Source organism: Solanum tuberosum, unplaced genomic scaffold (assembly GCF_000226075.1).
Source record: "Solanum tuberosum cultivar DM 1-3 516 R44 unplaced genomic scaffold, SolTub_3.0 scf00342, whole genome shotgun sequence".
Classification (NCBI taxonomy): Eukaryota; Viridiplantae; Streptophyta; class Magnoliopsida; order Solanales; family Solanaceae; genus Solanum; species Solanum tuberosum.
In genome coordinates this window covers 521,918-542,324 of record NW_006239261.1, presented here as the reverse complement: position 1 = coordinate 542,324, position 20,407 = coordinate 521,918, and the positions used below count along the sequence as shown (strand labels likewise).

At 30.2% G+C, this 20,407-nt stretch overlaps 1 protein-coding gene and 1 long non-coding RNA gene across 5 annotated transcripts; one reads left to right on the top strand and one right to left on the bottom strand.

The window, feature by feature from the left end:
• The first annotated feature begins 4 nt into the window (after nt 1-4).
• On the top strand, nt 5-702 carry LOC107063339 (uncharacterized). The gene is made up of 2 exons (XM_015315078.1): nt 5-504; nt 587-702. The coding sequence occupies exons 1-2, from the start codon at nt 69-71 to the stop codon at nt 673-675; spliced, it is 525 nt and encodes a 174-aa protein (XP_015170564.1). The 5' UTR covers nt 5-68; the 3' UTR covers nt 676-702.
• A 13,992-nt stretch (nt 703-14,694) lies between these two features.
• LOC102599001 (uncharacterized) lies at nt 14,695-18,898 on the bottom strand. Of its 4 annotated transcripts, none has more exons than XR_001475226.1 (5): nt 18,767-18,898; nt 18,614-18,653; nt 18,140-18,208; nt 17,186-17,470; nt 14,695-15,185 (listed from the first exon to the last, which is right to left on the bottom strand). It is a non-coding gene; the product is annotated as an uncharacterized lncRNA (long non-coding RNA). The 4 variants fall into 4 exon arrangements; XR_001475227.1 differs by having other exon boundaries at nt 14,695-15,159; XR_368385.2 differs by having other exon boundaries at nt 14,695-15,117.
• Between the last annotated feature and the right edge of the window lie 1,509 nt (nt 18,899-20,407).

Here is a 20,407-nt window from a genome sequence, read left to right as displayed (position 1 = left end):
ATTGTTTGGCATATGTGCAAGAGGCAGATAGGATTCATGTGCAAGCCAATTATAGAAGAGACGAGCTAATGTCTGACCATTTGCATCCCCCTATTCGTCGGCGAGGAAAAGGTGGTGTTGCGTGTAGGAAGGTAAATGCTGTTGAGAGAGGTCGAGCGCCTATTGAAATGGGTGAAGATGATCAAGCCACACAAGATTTCCAAGCAGCCTCGGATTATGAACCAACAAACACTGAGATTATGCCATACATGACACCACAGACTTCACAAATTTCAAGGGATCCAAGTCTTACATCACTTGAAAATGTATTTGGTAGTAATCAACCTCAACATTTTGACAACACCCCGAACTTTTCCTCATCGCCTGTAGAAGGTAATGAGTTGAATGATTCTAACAATGAAATGGATGGTGATGAGTTGGAGGATGCAAACCAAGGTGCAAGCCAAGATGGTGAACCATCGGTGAAGAAAAAGCGTAAATTTTTTCCTAAGCTTTGTGGGACTGGTACTTTAAAATCTTCACATTATTCTTTGACATAAGTGTTCCTTTTTAGTTGAATAATTGAAAAAATGTTCTTACTTTTCAGGGAGTCATCATCTTAATCAGCACGGCCAAAAGAAAAAAATAAAAGATAACAAAGTTTCTGTGTTAACAAAGAAAAAAGGCAAAGGATGAATCATGTGGTTCCAAGTAAGCTTATAATTCTTAGTCTTTCAATTGTCGCATTCGTATCAGATTCTTTATGAACTCTTTCTAAATGGATTGACCTTTGGAGGTCATGTAAGTGAATGGACTTTAAATGTATTTTATGTTGAACAGTTGACCTGCTATATGTTATGTTTATGCTTATGTTTATGTTTATATCTATTGGCCTTTTGTATCCAGCACGTTAGGACTTATGTGGTACAATTTTCTCCATAAATGGGACTGAAACATTTAGTTAATTCAATAATGAAGTTACACCAGTTAAAGCTCTAATCAACATGGTTAATTTTTTTTTGTTATTTTTCTCTTGAGATGCATTACGTTAATCTCATAACGGTAATGGCTGAAAGGTTTTTCTTTCATTAGCTTCAATATTTAACAGTTTGAAATTCCTATTGCAGATTGGATATAGGAAGAAAAAGAAGATAACTTGGAGCTCATTTTTCATTCTTTTTATATGGATATTTACAGTTTTGCTCATTTTCATTCTTCTTATGTAAAAATTAACTCTAATTTTTGAAACTCCAGCAAAGAACTTCATTTTGGTGGTTAATCTTTTTTCACTTCATTTTAATGGTGTCAAGTATTGTAGCAATATAATAGAAAGATAGATATAAAAATTTAATTATTATTTGAATTACGTTACAGTAGCTAACTGAAAGAAAATTATCATAACTAGACATTGACCCACAATTGGAATTAACACAATTACACTAATACAAAACTATCCACTTAAACTTAATTACGATCTGGACATCGGCGCCTGTCATGTCCGGTTTGTCTACATAACAATCCACAAGCTCGCTCATATACAACAGCACCACGATCCATCTCATTAGGTATTCTAGTTGTCCTTGACAGATTGAGACGACGATAGAATTCATTACTTTCCATGCTAAAATTAGGAGATGGCTAACACGCCTCATGGCCAACTGGTGAGAAGGACCCAAAATATGTTGCAACATAATTCTCTACAGTGAAATGTTCACTAATAAAGTTTCTAGCTAGCCCTCCCATTCTATCAGTGACCTTCATGACATGTGAACATGGAAAATGCAAATTAACCCATTTTTCACAATCACATTTCTTTCATTAAGTGAAACACAATGAGGATTACCACCATTACCATCAACCTATATAGATCTAACCTCATATACCTCTGTGGGTATATTCCAATAAAAAACAAAGTGCCTTTTTGAACTTTCATAGTTCTTTTCCCACTTCATTTTGAACCTTTCGGTCCACAATTCATCTTGTTCTAAAAGTTGTTGCGCTTTTTGAGACCTACGAGTGTATCGTTCAACAGTTTGCTCTAATGAAAGTCTAACCATAGCAGTGACTGGCAAGCCTCGTGCTTTTTTCAACACTCCATTGAACGACTCTGAAAGATTTGTTGTCAACACTCCCCATATTTTTCCACCATCATGGCTAACAGTCCATTTGTCCAAGGGGATTTCCATAAGATATTCATATGCTTCTTCATTTTCTTCTCTAATTTGCCAAATCAAGGATTCAAATTTTCTTACTTGATGGGCTGAAGCAGCCCTCCACATCAATCTGCTGAGGTCTTTGTTTGGAAATTTAGATTGAAAGTTGCTCTTTAGATGCCTTATGCAAAATCGATGGAAGGTTCGAGGCTCTTGAAATCGCCGCAACTCCTGCAAACTAGTCAAGATTCCTTTTGCCCTATCAGATATAACACAAATATCTTCTCTATGTTTTATCACATATGCACCTAAATTCCTAAAAAACCATTTCCAGGCCTCTTTCGATTCTTTGTCTACAATAGCAAACGCTAGAGGAAGAATGTTATCATTTCCATCAATTCCAACAGCAATCAATAATTTGATATCATATTTTCCATACATATGAGTTCCATCTACTGAAATAACAGGACGACATGTTCGAAATCCATCAATGCATGACTTGAAAGCCCAAAACACAAATTTAAAAGTTTTTACCTCTAATGAACTAATAGACTCTTCGTGTTTCCATTCCACAACTGTTCCATGGTTAAAGTGTTGAAAAGCTGCAAAAAATTTGGGTAGGTCACTAAATGATTTCTTAAAGTCACCATACACCAATTCAAACGCGCGTTGACGTCCAAGCCACGCTTTTCTATATGTTATTTGATGACCAAATTTTTCGTGAACCTTGGAAATGACATCTACCACCAAAACCTTAGGATTTTTTTGAATTTGATTTAGAATCAAAGATGCAATTAAATTGGTATTTAGGTTGGCATGACCACTAGAAAGCCCCTCAGTCTCACATCTATGATTTTCAATATATTTTCCTATTTTCCAAAGGTTATCTCCAACCTTTCGTCCTCGGAGAAACCACAAGCAACCCAATAAAGTATGAAACTTGCATCTTACAACCCATAAACTCTTGTTTGATGTCACCACCTTGAACTCTTTATTTGTTTTCAAACTCCAAATTGTCACAACTCGTTTTAATTTTTCTTTACTACTAAAAAACATACCTTTTTTCGAATCTTTTGTGGCATCTTCAGACCAGACCGAACAATACTCCATCTCAGATTCACATGTAGACATGAAAACGTCTTCCTCATTATCCAATGTTCTAAAATAGGGTACATCATGATTTTGCACTTCAGACACATCTCGTTCAAATTGATTAGGAAGATTTATACCAATGTCATTTTGAGAAAAATCTCTAGCATCATTGATATCTTCATCAGATTCACTTTTACCATCATCTTTTGAAGGTTCATCTTCTTCCGAACTTTCTTCACTAATTTCAGCATTTACATCACTATATGGATCAACGTTGGACTCATTTTCTCTGTGGAAAAAGAAATTTAATTAAATTCTAGAAAATTATGAGACATAGAAGCTTGTTTTAAAATCAGTAATTTATACTCTAAAAGGTTATTTCTTAAAAAAAATTAAGGTAATTAATCACAAAAAATATCACTATCTATCTATGTATGTATATTTATAATGTGTAAAATTATGTTATCAACTAATTATCTTAAAATTCAATAAAACATAAATTTGTTGTTTTACCTGCCCTCATATTCCCTCGGGCTATTGTCAACATGTCTTTGGCTACTTGAACCTTCACCAAATGATCGTTGGTCACGCATTAACAATTGTTGGAATGGTGGTTGAGCAATCGGTTCTGCATAATGAGGTTGACTAACCGTGACAAATCCATGATTTTGAGCCAATAAATTCATGTGATAACCATGCTGACCACTAAATTTGAAATATATCATTTTGATTTGTTGATTTGGTCTTTACATACATTTTTCAAAACATTTATGTCAATCTTATCCGCAAAGTTTTGAGGTATAAAAAAAAAATTGTAGCAAAGATTGATCATCCTCAATTTTAAACTCAATGAACCTTGTATGGTTACCTTGAATCGAACAAGGATATTTTTCCGAAATATCCATTTAAATATTTTCACTAGTTGTACCCATTTTCTCATGCAATAATTCAACCAATTCAACATACTTCATTGAAGTATACATGCTAATAATCATTCTAGCACATTCAGTATACCTGAATTCATTCATTTCAGTAATTATTTCGCCACCCCAATACAAAGCAACTATCACATTATGTTCAAAATTCGCCATTTTTATTCCTACACATAAAAATAAGTCATCTTTTTAATTAATAAATCAGAAAAATAATTTGAAAGCTATGGTAAAATAATAACATAATATGATATATTGACTTGACTTATTTAATTCATACCTTTGTGAATATTGTTTCAAAATTGGGCTACACAAACAAAAGTTTGACTAAATATTGTTGGAATGTGTTCTGTTACAACAAGGTTTATTTTATAACCATATGTGTGGTCAGTTTAAAAAATGAAAAAAGTTGACTTTAACATAGTGTCGTAATTGATAATCACGATTTAATGTAAAAACGTGATCTATAGTAACGTTTTATGATTTGTATAGCAGGATTTGATTCTTAATTTGCAGAATTTGATGGCCCGTGATTAAATCTACATAAAACGTTACTGGCAGTCACGTTTTATATATAAAACGAGACTGCCAGTAACGTTTTATAATCTGTAAAATTTGCAGGATTCGATTCTTCAATTGCAGAGCCCGTGACTCTGAGCTTTAGCTGTAAAACGTGATCTACAGTAACAAAATATAAAATGTTACTTAGCTCTAAAACGTTACTTTGAGTAACGTTTTAGCTCTAAAACATGATTCAAGATAACGAAGTATAAAACGTTATTGACAATAACGTTTTATTTCTGTTTACTCCGTGAACTTTGCCTTTTTCCCATTAAATTTTTTAAAATAAAATAAAGTATAAAACGTTACTGTGAACCACGTTTATACTAGTTTTGTAAAAAAAAATTAAAACATACTATTTTGGTGAATTGATTTAAACAATGGCTTATTTTGGTCAAAACTTAACCATGTTGACCACTAATTTGAAATATATCATTTTGATTTGTTGATTTGGTCTTTACATACATTTCCAAAACATTTATGTCAATCTTATCCGCAAAGTTTTGAGGTATAAAAAAAAATTGTAGCAAAGATTGATCATCCTCAATTTTAAACTCAATGAACCTTGTATGGTTACCTTGAATCGAACAAGGATATTTTCCCGAAATATCCATTTGAATATTTTCACTAGTTGTACCCATTTTCTCATGCAATAATTCAACCAATTCAACATACTTCATTGAAGTATACATGCTAATAATCATTCTAGCACATTCAGTATACCTGAATTCATTCATTTCAGTAATTATTTCGCCACCCCAATACAAAGCAACTATCACATTATGTTCAAAATTCGCCATTTTTATTCCTACACATAAAAATAAGTCATCTTTTTAATTAATAAATCAGAAAAATAATTTGAAAGCTATGGTAAAATAATAACATAATATGATATATTGACTTGACTTATTTAATTCATACCTTTGTGAATATTGTTTCAAAATTGGGCTACACAAACAAAAGCTTGACTAAATATTGTTGGAATGTGTTCTGTTACAACAAGGTTTATTTTATAACCATATGTGTGGTCAGTTTAAAAAATGAAAAAAGTTGACTTTAACATAGTGTCGTAATTGATAATCACGATTTAATGTAAAAACGTGATCTATAGTAACGTTTTATGATTTGTATAGCAGGATTTGATTCTTAATTTGCAGAATTTGATGGCCCGTGATTAAATCTACATAAAACGTTACTGGCAGTCACGTTTTATATATAAAACGAGACTGCCAGTAACGTTTTATAATCTGTAAAATTTGCAGGATTCGATTCTTCAATTGCAGAGCCCGTGACTCTGAGCTTTAGCTGTAAAACGTGATCTACAGTAACAAAATATAAAATGTTACTTAGCTCTAAAACGTTACTTTGAGTAACGTTTTAGCTCTAAAACATGATTCAAGATAACGAAGTATAAAACGTTATTGACAATAACGTTTTATTTCTGTTTACTCCGTGAACTTTGCCTTTTTCCCATTAAATTTTTTAAAATAAAATAAAGTATAAAACGTTACTGTGAACCACGTTTATACTAGATTTGTAAAAAAAATTTAAAACATACTATTTTGGTGAATTGATTTAAACAATGGCTTATTTTGGTCAAAACTTCAAATATTTGTCTCACTTCATCATTGTTTGTGAACATTAATTTATAATTTATAAGAATCGGCAATTTTGAGTTAAATAACTCCATACATAAAAATCGTCTACTATATAAGTAATTGACACAAATATTAACACAATAATCTATTCAAATAAGAAACTATTATATTAAATAAAATGAAATAAATAATTTTTACAAAGAAATTAAAACGTAATACTACAACTTAATCACATGATTAATAATATATCCCAACAAAAAAACAGGACAAACTTATTCCATTTTGAATAGTGCAAAAATGTAATGACGAATATAGGTATCTTAATTTGAATATACTTTAGACGTTTGATTGACCCTTTTCCCTATTTTCTTACAAAACATTTTCTAAAAAAATTGCCGATCAAATAGCAAGTCCGCATCGCGATAAAGACACTTGTATGGTGTTACGTTTCCTCTTGGAATTACGACAAAATAACTACATTCCTTTCACGTGTATTTCATGGCTTTATTATGAATCACATCCTAAATGTCTATCTCCATGGTGCTGTAGTTTTGGAATATATTCGTACCTAATTATCTTCATTTACAAAAAGAACAAAAAATGTTACCTGTACAATTGCTTTCGGATAACCTACATTCCAACTCATATTAGTAATAATGAGCTAGCTTGGATGCCTTTATGAACTATTCCAAGCTAAGCTTCAAATATTCAGCCGATAATCTTGTTTAGAGGTGGTAAAATTAATCTATGAAAATATAATTTGTTTAAATTTTAGTAGATTGTTGATCCATTTATTTATTTGCTCAGTCTTATTCATTTCAGCTTATTAAAAATGAGTTGTCATGAACCCGATTATCGTGAGTGGCACCCACACTAAAAAACCTAGCAAGACAATCAAAGTCTAACCCAAAACCAATCCAAGTACCATTCAAAAGAGACAAAATTCATACATAAGAAAACAATTCAATTGGCTAGAGAATTGAGTTTCCATAAACTCGACCCAATATTCAAAACATCTAAATGTGAAAAAGAAACCACTAAGATCTAAAAGTCGCCATATCAAAACTCTAATAAAATTCAACTGGAAATGCAATTTCAAAACTAAACATAACTAAGTCAATAGTTTGTGTTTGAACATATGGACAAGATAACATAGATGAATTCCTGGAGGCCTTAAAGATGAAGCTGAACTCGAATCAGATATCTCTCAACTGAGGTCTCATATTAGCCGCTGGAAAATTCGCTGCACTCAACAAGAAAGGAATAAGCGTAGTATCCGTACGCAAATCACCATGTACATGTAGGATCACGCGGTCAATCCAATTTATACATATAAGTAGTTCATCATCAAATAGTAACACAAGACAATACACATCATAGTGCAATTATCAATCACACTTACTTTCAATCACATTACGTACTTGAAACAACAATGCATAATCATAACCACAAGTACCAACAATCATGAATACATAGACTCGCAGTCACAATATCATAAAACAACAATACCCGAGTCAAACAATGCATAACTATATGTCTCACATGATCATAATGCAAATATCGGTCCACTCATAAGACCTCAAACACATATATATGGTCCTCTAACGAAATTCAAACCAAACTGTAGTATCATACCAGGTTAGATATCCGAGCAGCCAATCAAGAATGACCTATACTAGTGTGGTACCCGATCCAACCAACAATCACAATCAAGCATAATCACATAGCACAATAGACATGCATAATCACATAGCACAACAAACATGCATAATCACATAGTAAAATGAACGAGACCACTTGAAATAACACAATCACAACCACAAGTTCATTGCAAGGGATTACCTACATCATGTCATTTCATATACCTTCCTATCATGCATTGCAAAATTAATATGATACTACATGCATACAAACATAAATTGAAAAACATACAACCATCACCTACTTCAAATCAAGCCTTTTGGAAGCTCTAACTATCCCGAACTTTCCCTCTGCAAAGTGTCTTGACTTGTTCATGGTCTAGAATTAAAAATACAAACAATAATCAATCACAAATAACCTATTAATTTTACCCAGATTACTAACATATCCTAACCCTGGCCAAAATGTGATCTTCCCCGACTTAGGGCTCCTCCCAACCATGAAATCAGGGGCGGAGGTACACTATTGGACACCCTTCATTGAAAAATTATATCGTATATATAAGTAAAATCATATTTTAATTGGTTAAATAAGACATTTTGGACACCCTTAACACTAAAGTTTCTTAGCCCAACCATTTCTTTAGCCCAGCTAAAGCTGGCGCGCTTAAGGACTAGCATGCATGCACGGGTTTAAATCCCAGTTGCTGCGTTTTTTTTTTACATTTTCAAAAAGCTCCTAATTAATTTCTAAATTATGGAGTAGTTAATAAATCAGTTATGTTTTTAATAATTCAAAACTAATATTATCTATTAAAAATCTTAATTTAGAGACCTAATCATAGTTAATAAATATGCTATTTTTTCAATAATTCAAAACTCATATTATCTATTAAAATAATCTTAATTTAGAGACCTACAACTTAAAAATATAACCAAAAAAATAAAAGCATAGTAGTCATTAAATTTTAATCATTTTTTTCTTTTCACTAAAATTTTAAATAAAATTTAAAAATAATTATTTAATTTAAAGTTAACAAGCAAATTCTATTTTTTTTTTATAAAGCTACTAAAAGTGAAAAAAGGCTCTATATAGAATTTCTTTTTAGAAAAACTCGTTCTTATTTTACTCTTTATTTTTCATATCTTGTTGTTAAGTCACCAAAGGTTGGTGAAATCTTGAAGTATAAAGTGATTTCATTATAAACTGAATTTTCTCTTTTTTTTTTGTTAGTTCACTTCCTATTAAATAAACATGAACATTTAAGCTAAATTTTATGTAGTTTGATTTAAAAAATTTTAGAATTTTTTTTAATTAAAAAAATTAATTGTTAATGTTACGTAGTTTGATTTACAAAATTTTAGTGCACCCATCGTCAAATTATTTTCTTACTTATGCGATTCTTGGACACACTTTATGAAATTTCTAGCTCCGCCACTGTATGAAATCATGTTCAAATCTTTCCCTAATGTTAACCACCTAATTTCTAAGGCTTAATTTGTGTATAGGTAAGATGCTTTATACTTCTTCAAATCCTATATACTGCCTTTGTTTAAAAAAAAATGGCCTAGTTTTTTTTTAGTCTGTTTAAAAAACAATGACCTCTTTCCTTTTTTGGTAACACTTTAGCTTCAACTTTCCACGTGACATGTTTAAGGCCACAAGATTAAAGGACATTTTGGTACACTTGACATAACTTTAATTTAGAATCACAAAATTAAAAAATCTTCTTTCTTTTTTTAAACTCCATTCCAAGTCAAACTAGGTCATTCTTTTTGAAACGCAGGGAGTATTATTTTCTTGTTTGAGTAACAACACATATGTGGAGCATGTGTTTTTTTTTAACACAAAATATATATCAATTCCTGCATAAAAAAAACAACAAATAATGATACGAATAATCTACAAGATACAAAATGCATATATAAACACAAATAGAACATCATTTTTTTTTGTTTGAATAAAAGAATGAAAATTAAAGTGAATATAATATAATATCCGGGGATTTTCCAATTACATATGTATATGGATATTATATATAAATTTTGGTGATGAATACACTGTATGACACTCAAATACATTGATACAATATAAAAAATATATACACTTGAGTATATTGATACAAAAAGAAGATTCATTTAAATACATTGTTACAATATATAACAAGAAACTGATATACTCAAATACATTGATATAATATATAACAATAAACAAATACATTGATACAATAACAAATGTATACACTTAAATACATTGATAGAAGAAAATGGTACAATCTAATATTACTCAAACATACATTCTATATAAAAGAAAAATTGATACAATCCAGATACAACTTCATACACACATTAAATACAATTTTTAAAAATGTATCAAAATTGTGGCGGCAAAATATAATTTATCAAAATTAAAATAATTAGATACAATTACCGTGTATGCATTTAAGAATGATACAAGACCTCTTCTTCTGATCGTTCGATGATATTTTTATCCTATTGGTACCGTGTATGCGTTTACTTTGATATTGTGTGAATTTGTATTAGTTTGATCCATAATTTTTGAATATTTGATGATTATATGGAGAAAAAAAATGCATATGACAACCAATTTGGGCCTTCAGTACGTAACTACTTGCAAAGACAAATAAATAAAGGGAAAATTATGTAAAATGACAAACATTTAGAGTATATTATGTAATATAGTTATAGTTTTGATTATTTCTAATTTGTGGCTACAGTTTTGCGAAATTCTTCTCTTTGGTTTTCTAATACTATAAATTCAGAATTTGTATTATTCGGTTCCTGATTGTATAAGATCAGAATTTGTATAATTCGGTTCTTGATTGTATAAATCCAGAATTTGTATATGCTTACCCTAGCTATTTGTATACGATTTATGAAAAATTCATAATAAATTATCATGTTTGTATATTGGCAAGCGAAATATACAAACAGAGTTTTGAAAAATTCGTAAATGTATAAATTCAGAATTTGTATATACTTATCCTGTTTGTATATTCGCAAGTGAAATATACAAACGGACAAGCAAAATATATAAATCATAGCCTCCATAGCAAACAGAACTATAACTATGAAGCGCAATTACCAAAACTATAACTATAGAGCATTATTATATCTATTATCTTTGCTATTTCTGAAATTTTCTCAATAAATAAATACGGTGTAACTAGCTAGCAAGCACATGTGGCCTCTCAACTTTTGGATTTAATAATATCTGCATCATATCTTTTGACAGATTCATAAAGGCAAGTGTCTTTCTAGTGTTCCTCACTTGAATTTTACTAACAATAATTTCTAATATAGAATACTAGAATCTAAAGACATATGGATATGTCCAACTAAATACACCCTCACATGCACACATGTAGGCTTGGCTATCAATTTATTGAGTCGTAGAATCCAAGAAAATTCAAAAGATTCGACTATAAATAAGCATGTTTATAACCAGTCATTTGCTTTAGTGAACATGAAGGGTCAAATCTCAAATTTTGTTCATACTAATAATAAATATATTTTTCTCTCCTTAACTTCCATATATTAAAATAAGTTTTTCTTTTTCAATTAACGATAGGCAATAACAACAACAATAACAATATATCAGTGAAATTAATTCAATCGAAAAGAATAAAATGTATGCATGCCTTATCACTACTTCATGGAGGTAGAGAAGTTGTTTTTGAAAGACTCTCAATTCAAGTGCAACAAATTCTGGTATAATTAAAGTAAGAGAAGACTGTGAAGAGAATATAACAAATAACAAAAAACAATGCAAGAAACAACAATAAAATCATTTGATAGTTAAAATACCATAAATTAAATAACATACTAGGACAAATTATTAATTATTAGAAAAACAATCATAAACAATTAGTTACCTTAAGCAAGAGAGCACTACACTACCTACTACCCTTCTACCCTAATATGTGTTCTTCATACATTCCTATCTAGGATCATACCCTCGATAGCCTGAGGTTGCCTCATATCCCGTCTTATCACCTCATAACATACATTTGGCTAGGGCTGAGCACTATTTGGATTAGATCGAAACATTAAACCAAAATCAAATCGAATTTTAATTTGGATTGATTTTTTAATTTGATTTTGGATTTATAATTTGGTTTATTTGTTTGGTTTTAGATTTAGAAAAATAAAAACTGAAAACTTGAAAAAAATGAATTATATTAATATCTAATAAAAGGGAATAGCAGGCACCAGACCGCCAACATGTCTGCTTGTGCTGCCTGCTTATTCCCTTTGGCTGCCTCTTATTCATTCAACTTCATCCAATGAAAAAAAAATGTGGGATCCAAATAAAATTTCAATTGTAAGCTTACTTTTTTAGGATACTTCATAAGATGGGGATCATGAAAATATTTTATTCCCTCTGTTTCATTTTATGTGATATTTTTTGGATTTCAAGATTCAAATAAGTTTATCTTTAATCGTAAGTTATCCAGATTTTTTAAACATTTTGAATTATCAATTAGCATGACTTATAGTACTTTTTATGTAGTTTACAAATATATAAATTTCATTTAAAAAAAATTAAAGATTTCATGAGCAAATTTCCGGTCAAACTTAAACTGTTTGACTCTTGAAAAACAAAAAAGTGCCACATAAATTGAGATAAAAAGAGTATTTTATATGTGTATAGTTGATTCTTGAAATTTTATCGGTGCTAGATAAATTAGAGTATTTTGTGCTATCTGTTTCTTTAATTTTTGTCCTAATTTTGCTGTGAGCAGCTACTTTCACGTATTCAATAGTACTTGAATTTGGAAAGCTTATTTTACTAGCCGTTTGGTCATGCGATACTATATCACGATATAAAATTGTGAGATGAAATTAGTGTTTGGACATGCGATTTCACGCTGATTCCATCTCATAATTTCATATCATGAGATGGGATTCCATATTCTCCAAAAATCATGATATGGGAATTTCATCATTATTTGAGATTTTTTAAATACAAAAATTGATCTACAAGTTTATATTTTGTTAAAACAACCCCACATTTATAGTTACTAACCATTTATTTCATATGTAAATAAATTTATAATCACATCATTACTTTTTAAAATTTATTATTCTCACCAACATATAGTCACTTTAACTCACACCAATTGATTGTTGAGTAATAAATTTGTTTTCTTCATTTACTCTAACGCCTAATTCATTACTTCTACCGTTTTATATTTATTACAACTCATAGTCATATCTATTTGAACAATAGAGCAGATCAAATTGATGAAGTGAAAGGTGTAGATACCTAGTTCAAGCACGTGAATATATAGGAAAAAAAGTTCAACTATAAATTCAGATTAAAGTAAATTTAAAAATGAGTTAAAATTGAACTAAAATAAAGATCACATTAAAAATAAGTTAGGTTGGATAGGCTTAAACTTAATCTAATGCATAATTATTTATGCTTAATCATAAAATTTTGAAGAGCCAAATAATTTTTGAGAAATTACGTGATAAGATAATTCTTAAAATTTAAACATATAGATAATATATTTTTTTTAATATTATAGAAACAAATTAAAAAAAATATATAGGTAGGCTATGATTTTCTATGCTCATATATATATATATACTAGATTGGCATGAGCACGGGCCCAACACCAGAATAATTAAATTACATTCTGTAAAGGCCATACACATATACAGCCCCTCAAACTTGCCCTCATTTTTCATTTTGGCACTTCAACTTAGTCTTGTTTCATTTTAAGGCTTAAACTCTATTTTTTCTATACCATTTAAACACTTATACTAATTTTTATGATTTCTTTATTTTTATATATATTCTTCAATTGCAACTTCTTATTTTAAATCGACATGTGTCATTTAATTTTAGTTAAAAGATTAAAAATTAACAAAAAATAATTCTTTTTAAAAAATAATAATTTTTTTTAAGAGTGTTATGTATTTTTGTGTGAAAAATAACTGACGAAATTGTGTTGGTTTTCTTTCTTTAAAATCACCGACAACCTAACAAAGTCAGTCGAATTTTAACATTGTTTAGTAGTATTATTAGCAATGAACAAGAGTCTTTTTGTAGTAGTGTTATTGACAAAGTCAGTCGAGTCTTTTGGAAGATGGGTTTTTTTATTCGTATTGATTTATATTAAAAATTAAAAGTGAGTATTTGCGTTAAATTTAGATAGCCTAGATGATAAGAAAAAATAAATAAGTAGTGTTATTTAATTTAATTGAATGTTTAAGAGAGAAAATCAAAGAACTTTCGTCAATTTATTTTTAAAATATCAAAAAATAATATTATTGTTTAAAATTTTTTATGTTCGTTCGCGAATATTTATTTTTTTTACGAAAATTAACAGGCACATGTCATTTTTTTAAAACAAGAAATTGCAATTGAAGGAACATAAATAAAAAGAAATCATAAAAATTAGTATAAGTATTTAAATGGTACACAAAAAATGGAGTTTAAGGGTTAAAATGGAACAAGGCTAAGTTGGAGTGCCAAAATGAAAAATGAGGGCAAGTTTAAGGGGTTGTATATGTGTTTGGCCTTCTGTAAAGGTGATGATCATAACTCCTTTTTGGGGATCATCATGCATGTACATGTTATCCAAAACAATAACACACCTAGGGAAAGCTAAAACAGTGAATTGGATCCCACATGGAAATGAGATATGAAACTCTCATCAATCGAAGATTCTAAAATCTATGTAGCACTGCAAAAACCTTAACCCAACATGACCAGTCATACGATTATTTAGTTGCATTCTATTACCTACAGCAAAAGTTTCAACAATGTGAAATCCAGTAGCTGGTTTCATTGGGAATAATGAATACTTGGACAAAAAAAAAGAGTTCACATAAAATTTGTTAATGCGGGTTACACAAGGAAATCAACTCCATTACATAGACAAACGTCAAACACCTTTTCAGACAATTTGTTCATTCTGGCACCTCTTTATGAACAGTATTCTCCGCAAAAGCTTTTGGTTCAGGCTTATCTTTCGTAGAATTCTCTGTAATTAAGCTTTAAAGTTTGTCTTTCTATCCATGTTCGGTCATGTGCAAGCACAATGAATCATGATGGACAAACATGAGTTCTTCCTCACGCATCTTTTCACCATTCCCTTGAGCTATAATTGCTTCTATTTACTTCAAACTGTGAACATTATGGAACTTAATGTTTCCAACCAAGGATACACTAAAGAAAAAGAACCAACTATTACTCTGCACAATAGTTATTAGGTAGTCAAACAATCACAAAATTGTGAAGTGCAATAGAAGAATTTTTTTTTTTAAAACGCCAATATGGATAATATAAGTATGTATGTACATTTCTAAAATCCTCATGTCACTATATCAAGCTCAAAAGAACCATACATCTTTTACATATAAATCTTTCATGATAACAAAGATGAAGGAGAATGAATGCAAATTTTTTAGACTTACTTCTTCTTGTCCCATCTCAAGGAGAGTTGAAAAAATTTGACTACTTCACTTGTAAGAGAAAAGGTTCTCAACAAAAGAATGTTTTAGGAAACCTTGTTTTAATTTGCTACAAACTTATCTGAGTAATTAGTCTTAAAAGGACCTTCCACCCAAGTGCAATCCAGTGGCTACTACTCATGTGCATAATGCATTTCACTTCTCTTTTTATTAAAAACAATCCTTTCCTTTCTAATGTTTTATTTTGACCATTCTTTTAGTCATACAATTTTACTTGATTCACATGCCAAAAAAAACAAAGATCTCATAGCAACAACACATATTATCAATGGATATAACATATTACTTTATTCAAATAGATGTATGATTATAAAATCAGCATGTCCTTCTCAAGTCTCACTCTCTTTTTCATTGAGAGGAGAGTGAGCAACTTAAAATCTACTAATACATAATATTTCAACTTATTCTTCAGTTGGTGTTGTAATAAGCTCTAAAACAACTCTTAACTTTTATCCCCTTCTCACTCTGTAAAAATTGGCAGGAAAAGAGAAAGTGCAAAAACATCTTAGTACATAAAAAGTGATTATTATTTTATCAAGAGTACATAAAAATAACTAATGCACAAATTTTTGTGGTAGATTGGCGTTCTCTTTCTATGCCATTTACCAAGAATTCTTAATACCATAACATAATAGGTATTTCTAAGCAGCTTATCTTGTTAAGACAATAGCTTCTTCTCTCATGCAATAAACACTTCTTCTATGTGAGAAAGATAGTAAACATTTGTGGATTTTTTAGTTTTAAAAAAACACCCAAGTTTTTCCTTTATTATTAAGGCAAGGTCTGAAAGTAGAATGATTTTTTTCAGCTCTCTGACTATGATCTCCATGGTAGCTAGACAATGTTCAGGTTATATCAAAGCAACCTACTTTCTGGTGGTTTAGTAAAGACTTCAGAAAAAAGCGTAACTGCTCGTCGGAAAGGCAAGGCTCCTACACTATATGGTAAAGATAGAAAACAAAAATGATATTACCATCTTATCAACATCTTCTATTAGTACAATTAAATAATATATTAGCACTATAAAATAGTATATAGTACAACAAAAGTGTCCAATTTCACTTATGCTCAACTTTTACCACTTAAAGAAGATTATTTTTTGTCATTTACATCTTCAATATCACATTTATTTCTTTTTTCACACCCCAATTTTCGTGATTTCTTAATTTGGCTTTCATAGTTTTACATGTGTTTGGTCAAGAGGTCATTTTACTTGTATAGAGTTTCCAAGTTAATTGAAATTTTCTTTTTGGTCCAAAGTTGTTGATAGTCCAGTAAGAAAAATCTTATTAACCTATTGCTAGGGAACCTTGTCAATTTATTGTCATATCAGCAAAAGGTAATACAGTAACGCGGTCGGTTACTTTGTTGGTGGCTGGCAAGTTGTTCTTAATTACTACTGCAAATGTGGAGATTTTATGTTGAAATGAGAGAATTGTTTTAAGTAGTGAATGTAGAGTGTAGTAATAACAAAGTGCCACACACACTGTTAAAGCATATCATAAACCTATGACTTCACTACCAACAAAATAAAGATGAAGCCCCAGTCCTACTCCACTTCTCCCCACTTCACTATTTCTAATCTCTTCACACTTTGCTAGGAAAACTTATTCCTAGTAGTTGTTTCACTTGGATGATTAGAAACCTAAACTTAAAAATAACATAACATTCTGTTGTAAAAATTATGCACACAATTTGGGCCTCTGGAGATAAGAACACACCTTCAAATTAGCCACAACATCAGCTAGACGATCACGAAGTACAGCAACCAGATTGCTGAGGGCTGAGCCAGAAAAGGGGCCATATCTCAACACTAATCGCATGGCAGAGACAGCACACTCTGTTTCACTGGTGCTAAGCATATCCCAACAATTAGCTAACTGGTTATGAAGACTGGGTATTGCAAGCTTCTCCACCAACTGAGGAATAAGATTGGCAATTTGGCATCAGTATCATCAACACTTATTTCGGTTTCACCTATTCCATAACTAAATAGAGAATTGTGCCTGGAATAACACAAAATTTAGTTGGCAAGAGAATTGAATCTCAAGGAATAAGTAATATGAACACATGGAAGATTAAACGAAGCATTTATGTCTAGTTTCCTCTTTCCGGTATGATTGGTTGGCCTGGTAAACATTTCTGGCAAATACTTTGTCAATTCAACACGTTATGTCATTATAACCAAAATATACACTTATTTAAAGAGTGATAAAGAACACAAATATCTTTAGCCTACAAACTCTAGATTCAAGGAAATTTGTAAAAATTAGAGAGAGCATAAGACTTGCTGATATATTTTAGTAACCTGCAAATCTATAATTGAAAGAGCATTTTTTTTTCCGTGTTGACATCAAGGAATAAACACGCCACAGCTAACAACTGAAGTTTTTCAGTTTTACTTCCCTGCATCCCAAGATAGCATATAGTAGAATGCAGGCAATCATCAGTTTTTAAGTGCAAAACCCAGTAGAAAAAAGTGTTAAATGGAAGACAAACTTGTGTGCCACATCTATATTGGACTTGTAGAAAATTCATAGAAAGATCGAATAGAGTTGGACGATTTGTTCACATACAAAAATAAAGATACTCAAACCCCAAATGAATATGAGCCTTAAAAGGCACACAACCCAAAAATCGAAATTCTAAGTTTAATTGAACGACATATTACTTACTAATATTGTCTAGTAGTGCTAAATAACATAGCTCTTGAATTGGTGAATGTGATGCAAGGTGTAGAACTCCTGTGTAAAGAAAAGGAAAAGAAACATAAACTTTTTTAGTTACTTTAGGCATATCAAACATGAAATTAATTCTGAAGAAGTGGTTGAACAAAAAATCAATCTCCTGTAAAGAATTAACAAAGAAGCATGACGGAAGAAAAGAAACAAATATATGTATCATCCATTAAAAATTACCTTGATTGAAAGAAAATAAGAAGAAAGGCTCAAATCCAGATACATAAAGAAGTCTATAAGAAAAATAAAATCAAAGGTACTATTTTTAGAGTAATTCAAAATTTTACCTCCACCTAGAAATATAATCGACCTTTTTAACAACACCAAAAAACAAAGATATGAACCGATATAGTATGAGTACTTGTAGAAATTTTCGAACAAAATATAAGCAAGAATTTGCGAGACACTCACATGCAGCAACTTTGAATAGTGATTTCATAATCAGAGTCTCCTGATAAATACCAAATTCAAGAAACTTCAAAGGGTAAGAGGCCATGAAAAATGAATATAAATAAATGACAATGATAGAAGTACTAAATTATCAATAAAAATAAGGTACATTACCCTTATTTGGAGCGAAGTACTTATTCATCAACTTCAAAACATTACCAAATTATCCATTATCAATACAAAATGGAGCGAAGGAATGAATCAACTATGGAGAGGAGAGAGAAGTTGAAGAAAAATGGAAGAGTATTTGGGGGAGTATAAGTGAAAATGAATGTGGAGACCAGTTGTCAAATACGTGTCTGTCGAAAAAGGGATATGCATACACGTGGTTAAGTAAGAAAATAAAAAAATAAAATGGGTCCAAATTTGTGGTACAATTGACGTTACATTTAGTACAATTATTGGATGCTGCGTTCGTCCTTGTAGTTGTTCCCTTATAAATAAGGGTAATATAGTATTACTATATGTAGTAGTCTCATTTTTATAGAGATAAGTGCGGAAATGGTACTGAGTGTATAAGCAGTACAAGTATAAGTTTATATATGAACACCGATCTAAATCTAAAATCATGAAATATAATAAAGTAATGCATGAATATATATGTACTAAATATGAAACAGTTTCCATCAGTACTCTAGCATATACCTCCGTCCCTATATCCAAACAATTTCACATCTTATCTTTGCATTTAATTTTGAGCCAATGAAGGGTCAATTCAAACAGCGCTGAAGTAACTCCAACCTCAATCTTTGCTCGTCTATCTTTATATGACATGAATTGAGTATGTGAAACCAATTTTCCTTGTTGGTTAACATTTTCTGCCAACTCATAGAGGCGATAAATAAATTTCATTATGTTTCAATTCAAAACTCAAGTTAGGAACGGTCATATGAATCCTGATTTAGGATATAGCTCTGTTTTAGATTATTTCACACTAATATTATACAAAAATTAGAACATCAATAAAAACTTGAAGATTGAAATCAAATAATTTTATAACAACTAATATATGAAATATTTTTGGGAAAGTGAAATTGAAATCAAAATTTTATAACAACTAACCAATTTCGAATACAGAGTAGTGTGTCCAGGTCAGTGGCGGAGCCAGAAATTTCGTCAAGGGTGTTCAAATTTTAAAAGAGTCGATAATTATTTTTTTAGCGGAGTGGGTGCACAATTTTTTTTTTACTAATGAGTGGGTGCACCCAAATTTAAAAATTAAATTACATCTCACTTAATAACTAAATCATACATAAACTTAAAATTATAAAACTATATGGTATAAATCAAAACTAATGGATAAAAGTCAACAAAAATAATTTTTGCTTTGAATATACTCCCTCTAGTTCATATCAAATGAATTGTTGAGACTTTTTTCGTGATTCAAATAATTGAATGTTTCAAAGTTCGAGAGAATTATCGAAACTTTTTTTCCATATTTACCTTTTGTTTTAGTAAGATTCTTAACTATTTTACATTTTCTAAAAAAATAGTTTAGAAATAATCAAAAGTATAATAGTGGATAATAATCTTTAATTTTATCTTTAAATTTTTTTTCTTGAGAATGTGTATACCTAATAATTCACTTAATACAAATCGAAAATATATAGAAAACAATAAAATCTTAATTATTAGGTTAATCGATTTAAGGCTATGTTAATCAATTTAAGGCTAGAAACATAAAGAAGATATGAGGCAACTATTTATGTGTTTTTTTTTATTTAAAAAGAGATAGTGTTAAAAAAACGCAGCAAG

Coding starts and splice junctions, on each gene's coding strand:
- LOC107063339 (XM_015315078.1), top strand. CDS start 69: ATGTCTGACCATTTGCATCCCCCTATTCGTCGGCGAGGAAAAGGTGGT. Junction 505..586: donor TCCTAAGCTTTGTGGGACTG/GTACTTTAAAAT, acceptor CTTACTTTTCAG/GGAGTCATCATCTTAATCAG.